The sequence below is a fragment of the Oncorhynchus tshawytscha genome, linkage group LG10, assembly GCF_018296145.1.
Source record: "Oncorhynchus tshawytscha isolate Ot180627B linkage group LG10, Otsh_v2.0, whole genome shotgun sequence".
Classification (NCBI taxonomy): domain Eukaryota; kingdom Metazoa; phylum Chordata; class Actinopteri; order Salmoniformes; family Salmonidae; genus Oncorhynchus; species Oncorhynchus tshawytscha.
The window spans coordinates 79813582-79821081 of NC_056438.1; the positions used below are offsets into that span (position 1 = coordinate 79813582).

Genomic DNA, 7500 nt, shown 5'->3' on the forward strand with positions numbered 1-7500 from the left:
ACTAGGTTGCTGTGGTCAGAGAGATGTCGTAAATTCCTGAGGTTCTCCTCATGGACACACAGTATAGAGAGAGTAGATTTTCATGGAGAACGAAGGACATCCTTCCACCTCACAGAACTTAAGGTACGAAAAAATGTCATGTTCCGGAGAAAGTATACAAGATCGGTGAAGAATCCAGCTACGAACTGGTCCGTTCTGTCCCCCTGTCACAACTTGGGGAAGCTCATGGGAGACGGTGTGGCCATATTACCATAACGCTGTTTATATAATAGCCTCAGATATGAGGTCTACATCTAATTGTTGTATAAGATGAATGAGTGAGTGGATTTTGGACTGTTTAATGGAGAAAAATACAATTCCCTTTTGATTTGAACTAAATCAGAGGACCGCCCCTGAGCCCAGTTAGGGTCAGACCTCCTGGGACAGCCCTTTTTCAGCCCTTCCGAATAAAACCCCCACTCGGGTTTTCGATCAGCAGATCGAGCTTACCTCAATTACGAGATGGCTAAAAGGTTGTAGACCATTGCTGAATCTTTTCGCCATACCACGTGGTTAAACTCTTAGACTATCGATACAGAATAAGAACAAGTCTTTGATATTAATTACTAGTCTGCAGCTAGGAATTCGGTGTCATTGAACGTGAAGAACGACAACCGCCAAAACATCCATTCTATAACGAAACGAATGAATGTCACTCTGAACTCGCCACTATAACCACGACAGAGAGAGAGGGAGAGAGATGGACAATTCTACAAAATAAATAAACTTTTCACCAGCGATCAAGACGACACACTGAGCGTAAATATATATATTAATTGCAATTGTTCCCGAATGAGTGAGTGTTCATGTGCAAGGGATTAGCATTTCAATTGTTATAATTATCACTCTGTCGACCCCCACTTCCCCTTTTGTCTAACAAGCCGCCATGCCGGTTTAGCCCACTAGGGGCACATTCGTCTATCATTTCATGTAACCATATTTACCTTGTTTGTTTGTTTATGCATTTCTGTGAATTACTTAGTTAGTAATAAATAAATGCTTTAAGACAATTGATGTATAGATGACTCATAGTGAAGACTAGGTTCGTGCATTTACGACGTCTGGAATGAGACTAACGTGAGGTAAAGTAAATAATTCATTAATTCGAAGACTAATTGATCAGATAAAATATCTGAAAAGTTATTTTAGGAAAGGATAACTTTGTAATCTGAATATTTTTCCTTGGTGCCCCGACTTCCTAGTATTACGGTTACATGATTAATCAGTCTAATCGCGTAATAACTAATTACTGAGAATCTTTGTTAAAAATTATCAGTCTTCAATTAATGATAGTAAAGACACGACAGAACCCCCTGTAACAAACATAATTGAGTATTGGAACCCCCTGTAACAAACACAATTGAGCGTTGGAACCCCCTGTAACAAACACAATTGAGGGTTGGAACCCCCTGTAACAAACACAATTGAGTATTGGAACCCCTGTAACAAACACAATTGAGCGTTGGAACCCCTGTAACAAACACAATTGAGTGTTGGAACCCCTGTAACAAACACAATTGAGTATTGGAACCCCTGTAACAAACACAATTGAGTGTTGGAACCCCTGTAACAAACACAATTGAGCGTTGGAACCCCTGTAACAAACACAATTGAGGGTTGGAACCCCTGTAACAAACACAATTGAGGGTTGGAACCCCTGTAACAAACACAATTGAGGGTTGGAACCCCCTGTAACAAACACAATTGAGGGTTGGAACCCCCTGTAACAAACACAATTGAGGGTTGGAACCCCCTGTAACAAACACAATTGAGGGTTGGAACCCCCTGTAACAAACACAATTGAGCGTTGGAACCCCCTGTAACAAACACAATTCCTCAGCAGGGTGTTTGCGTGTTTGTGCACATATGTTCGGGTTAACAAGAGTCACAGAGGAGGAGAGGAGGGTGTGTGTTGTCTTACACTCTTTAGTATCAGTCTGATGGCTGGGGAGTCTGGAGCGTAGAGGATCTTCCCCATGAAGAGAGGCTTGACTGAACTCCAGACGATCTTAGTGACCGGGTTAGACTCCAGAGTCTGCATCAGGTCGTTACAGAACGGAGCTGAGAGAAGAAGAGGGGGGGAGAGGCATGTCTAGTAAGCCTGTGACAAGGGAAGCAATGGAATAGTTCCTAAAGTGTAAACTCTGAGCACATCTCAAATATTTTAAAGTATTTGACCCGGATCTGAGCCCTAGTCACGACTCTACTTACTGGTTGTCATGTCGTAGACATAGTCGTGGTTCTTGGATCCATTCACCCCCAGGAACACCTTGTAGTTGTTGTCTTCGTACCAGTTGAAGGAGAGGACCCTGGATCCCTCTCCGTCTGGGTACCCACAGAACAGGGCAGACACAATGCTCATCAGCTGGCTAAAGGAGCTGGGACCACCAGCCCGGAACAACGGATAGACTATCTTCAGAAGGTCCTTGGTGCTGTTTCTCTCAAAGAGCTGGAGGTAGAGAGAAAGAGGGAGGAAAACGGAAGAGAGGAAGAAAAAGGTTAGAAGGTTTCTCTTACTATTGATAACGAGGATATGTGTTGGGTGGGCCATTTCTCTTACTATTGATAACGAGGATAGGTGTTGGGTGGGCCATTTCTCTTACTATTGATAACGAGGATAGGTGTTGGATGGGCCATTTCTCTTACTATTGATAACGAGGATAGGTGTTGGGTGGGCCATTTCTCTTACTATTGAGAACGAGGATAGGTGTTGGGTGGGCCATTTCTCTTACTATTGATAACAAGGATAGGTGTTGGGTGGGCCATTTCTCTTACTATTGATAACGAGGATAGGTGTTGGGTGGGCCATTTCTCTTACTATTGATAACGAGGATAGGTGTTGGGTGGGCCATTTCTCTTACTATTGATAACGAGGATAGGTGTTGGGTGGGCCATTTCTCTTACTATTGATAACGAGGATATGTGTTGGGTGGGCCATTTCTCTTACTATTGATAACAAGGATAGGTGTTTGGTGGGCCATTTCTCTTACTATTGATAACGAGGATAGGTGTTGGGTGGGCCATTTCTCTTACTATTGATAACGAGGATAGGTGTTGGGTGGGCCATTTCTCTTACTATTGATAACGAGGATAGGTGTTGGGTGGGCCATTTCTCTTACTATTGATAACGAGGATATGTGTTGGGTGGGCCATTTTTCTTACTATTGATAACGAGGATAGGTGTTTGGTGGGCCATTTCTCTTACTATTGATAACGAGGATAGGTGTTGGGTGGGCCATTTCTCTTACTATTGATAACAAGGATAGGTGTTGGGTGGGCCATGTCTCTTACTATTGATAACGAGGATATGTGTTGGGTGGGCCATTTCTATTACTATTGATAACGAGGATAGGTGTTGGGTGGGCCATATACCTGACGTTGTTCAGGAGTGCACCAGTGTGTATTGCACTATGTCTCCCTTCCTGAATAAGGAGGCGAGGGGGAGGGGTTCTCAGAGCATCTCTGGCTTAGTTCTGATGACTCATTCATAAAGCACATTCCCCTCATCTCACACACACGCGTGCGAGACTAACCGCACACACAAACGCACACACTTATACGCATACAGTTGAAGTCGGAAGTTTACATACACTTAGGTTGGAGTCATTAAAACTAGTTTTTCAACCACTCCACACATTTTTTGTTAACAAACTATGGTTTTGGCAAGTCGGTTAGGACATCTACGTTATGCATGACACAAGTCCTTTTTCCAACAATTGTTTACAGACAGGTTATTTCACTTATAATTCACTGTATCACAATTCCAGTGGGTCAGAAGTCATGGCTTTAGAAACTTCTGCTAATTGACATCATTTCGGTCAATTGGAGGTGTACCTGTGGATGTATTTCAAGGCCTACCCTCAAACTCAGTGCCTTTTTGCTTGACATCATAGGAAAATCAAAAGAAATCAGCCAAGACCTCAGAAAAAAAATTGTAGACCACAAGTCTGGTTCATCCTTGGGAGAAATTTCCAAATGCCTGAAGGTACAACGTTCATCTGTACAAACAATAGTACACAAGTACAGTGCCTTGCGAAAGTATTCGGCCCCCTTGAACTTTGCGACCTTTTGCCACATTTCAGGCTTAAAACATAAAGATATAAAACTGTATTTTTTTGTGAAGAATCAACAACAAGTGGGACACAATCATGAAGTGGAACGACATTTATTGGATATTTCAAACTTTTTTAACAAATCAAAAACTGAAAAATTGGGCGTGCAAAATTATTCAGCCCCCTCAAAGTTAATACTTTGTAGCGCCACCTTTTGCTGCGATTACAGCTGTAAGTTGCTTGGGGTATGTCTCTATCAGTTTTTCACATTGAGAGACTGACATTTTTTCCCATTCCTCGTTGCAAAACAGCTCGAGCTCAGTGAGGTTGGATGGAGAGCATTTGTGAACAGCAGTTTTCAGTTCTTTCAGATTCTCGATTGGATTCAGGTCTGGACTTTGACTTGGCCATTCTAACACCTGGATATGTTTAGGATATGTTTATTTTTGAACCATTCCATTGTAGATTTTGTTTTATGTTTTGGATCATTGTCTTGTTGGAAGACAAATCTCCGTCCCAGTCTCAGGTCTTTTGCAGACTCCATCAGGTTTTCTTCCAGAATGGTCCTGTATTTGGCTCCATCCATCTTCCCATCAATTTTAACCATCTTCCCTGTCCCTGCTGAAGAAAAGCAGGCCCAAACCATGATGCTGCCACCACCATGTTTGACAGTGGGGATGGTGTGTTCAGTGTGATGAGCTGTGTTGCTTTTACACCAAACATAACGTTTTGCATTGTTGCCAAAAAGTTCAATTTTGGTTTCATCTGACCAGAGCACTTTCTTCCACATGTTTGGTGTGTCTCCCAGGTGGCTTGTGGCAAACTTTAAACAACACTTTTTATGGATATCTTTAAGAAATGGCTTTCTTCTTGCCACTCTTCCATAAAGGCCAGATTTGTGCAATATACGACTGATTGTTGTCCTATGGACAGAGTCTCCCACCTCAGCTGTAGATCTCTGCAGTTCATCCAGAGTGATCATGGGCCTCTTGGCTGCATCTCTGATCAGTCTTCTCCTTGTATGAGCTGAAAGTTTAGAGGGACGGCCAGGTCTTGGTAGATTTGCAGTGGTCTGATACTCCTTCCATTTCAATATTATCGCTTGCACAGTGCTCCTTGGGATGTTTAAAGCTTGGGAAATCTTTTTGTATCCAAATCCGGCTTTAAACTTCTTCACAGCAGTATCTCGGACCTGCCTGGTGTGTTCCTTGTTCTTCATGATGCTCTCTGCGCTTTTAACGGACCTCTGAGAGTATCACAGTGCAGGTGCATTTATACGGAGACTTGATTACACACAGGTGGATTGTATTTATCATCATTAGTCATTTAGGTCAACATTGGATCATTCAGAGATCCTCACTGAACTTCTGGAGAGAGTTTGCTGCACTGAAAGTAAAGGGGCTGAATAATTTTGCACGCCCAATTTTTCAGTTTTTGATTTGTTAAAAAAGTTTGAAATATCCAATAAATGTTGTTCCACTTCATGATTGTGTCCCACTTGTTGTTGATTCTTCACAAAAAAATACAGTTTTATATCTTTATGTTTGAAGCCTGAAATGTGGCAAAAGGTAGCAAAGTTCAAGGGGGCCGAATACTTTCGCAAGGCACTGTATAAACACCATGGGACCACGAAGCCGTCATACCGCTCAGGAAGGAGACACGTTCTGTCTCCTAGAAATGAACGTACTTTGGTGTGAAAAGTGCAAATCAATCCCAGAACAACAGCAAAGCACCTTGTGAAGATGCTGGAGGAAACAGGTACAAAAGTATCTATATCCACAGTAAAACGAGCCCCATATTGACATAACCTGAAAGGCCACTCAGCAAGGAAGAAGCCACTGCTCCAAAACCACCATAAAAAAGCCAGACTACGGTTTGCAACTGCACATGGGGACAAAGATAATACTTTATGGAGAAATGTCCTCTGGTCTGATGAAACAAAAATATACAGTGGGGAGAACAAGTATTTGATACACTGCCGATTTTGCAGGTTTTCCTACTTACAAAGCATGTAGAGGTCTGTAATTTTTTAGCATAGGTACACTTCAACTGTGAGAGACGGAAATCTTAAACAAAAATCCAGAAAATCACATTGTATGATTTTTAAGTAATTAATTTTCATTTTATTGCATGACATAAGTATTTGATCACCTACCAACCAGTAAGAATTCCGTCTCTCACAGACGTGCCCCCCTAACTGATCAAAGATAGGGAATCTTTACTCGGATTTAATGTCAGGAATTGTGAAAAACGTTTATTTTTATTTCACCTTTATTTAACCAGGTAGGCCAGTTGAGAACAAGTTCTCAATTACAACTGTGACCTGGCCAAGATAAACTAAAGCAGTGCGACACAAAAAACAACACAGAGTTACTCATGGAATAAACAAACATACAGTCAATAACACATTCGAAAAATATATGTGCAAAATGAGGAAGATTAGGGAGGTAAAGGCAATAAATAGGCCGTAGTGGCGAAGTAATTCAAATTTAGCAATTAAACACTGGAGTGATAGATGTGCAGAAGATGAATGTGCAAGTAGAGATACTGGGGTGCAAAAGAGAAAAAATACATAAATAAATAACAATATGGGGATGAGGTAGTTGGATGGGTTATTTACAGATGGGCTATGTACAGGTACAGTGATCTGTGAGCTGCTCTGACAGCTGGTGCTTAAAGTTAGAGAGGGAGATGTGAGTCTCCAGCTTCAGTGATTTTTGCAATTCGTTCCAGTCATTGGCAGCAGAGAACTGGAAGGAAAGGCGGCCAAAGGAGGAATTGGCTTTTGGGGTGACCAGTGAAATATACCTGCTGGAGTGCGTGCTACGGGTGGGTGGTGCTATGGTGACCTGTGAGCTGAGATAAGGCGGGGCTTTACCTAATGTATTTGGCTAAGGTGTATGTAAACTTCCGACTTCAACTGTATGTGAACGTCACACATACACGCACACAATGAACAACACCCAGGAATTGTTAAACATACATCTGACCAATGCATTCATCATAAACACTTTATGTAGGATACTGCCCCCCCGTACAAAACACCATGAGTGTCTTTACTATAAACACACCTTGGATAGTAGGATACTGCCCCCCCGTACAAAACACCATGAGTGTCTTTACTATAAACACACCTTGGATAGTAGGATACTGCCACCCTGTACAAAACACCATGAGTGTCTTTACTATAAACACACCTTGGATAGTAGGATACTGCCCCCCGTACAAAACCCCAATGCCTGTCTTTACTATAAACACACCTTGGATAGTAGGATACTGCCACCCTGTACAAAACACCATGAGTGTCTTTACTATAAACACACCTTGGATAGTAGGATGCTGCCACCCTGTACAAAACCCCAATGCCTGTCTTTACTATAAACACACCTTGGATAGTAGGATACTGCCA

At 42.0% G+C, this 7500-nt stretch overlaps 1 protein-coding gene across 1 annotated transcript in view; it reads right to left on the minus strand.

Annotated features, from left to right (window-relative positions):
- Window positions 1-7500, minus strand: part of LOC112259680 (retinal-specific phospholipid-transporting ATPase ABCA4-like) — a 97288-nt gene that overhangs the window by 68184 nt on the left and 21604 nt on the right. Inside the window, exons 9-10 of the mRNA XM_042329161.1 lie at window positions 2251-2488; window positions 1961-2100 (exon numbers count right to left, since the gene is read on the minus strand). Of these exons, the coding sequence (XP_042185095.1) occupies window positions 1961-2100; window positions 2251-2488 (378 nt within the window). The remainder of the gene's footprint in view (window positions 1-1960; window positions 2101-2250; window positions 2489-7500) is intronic.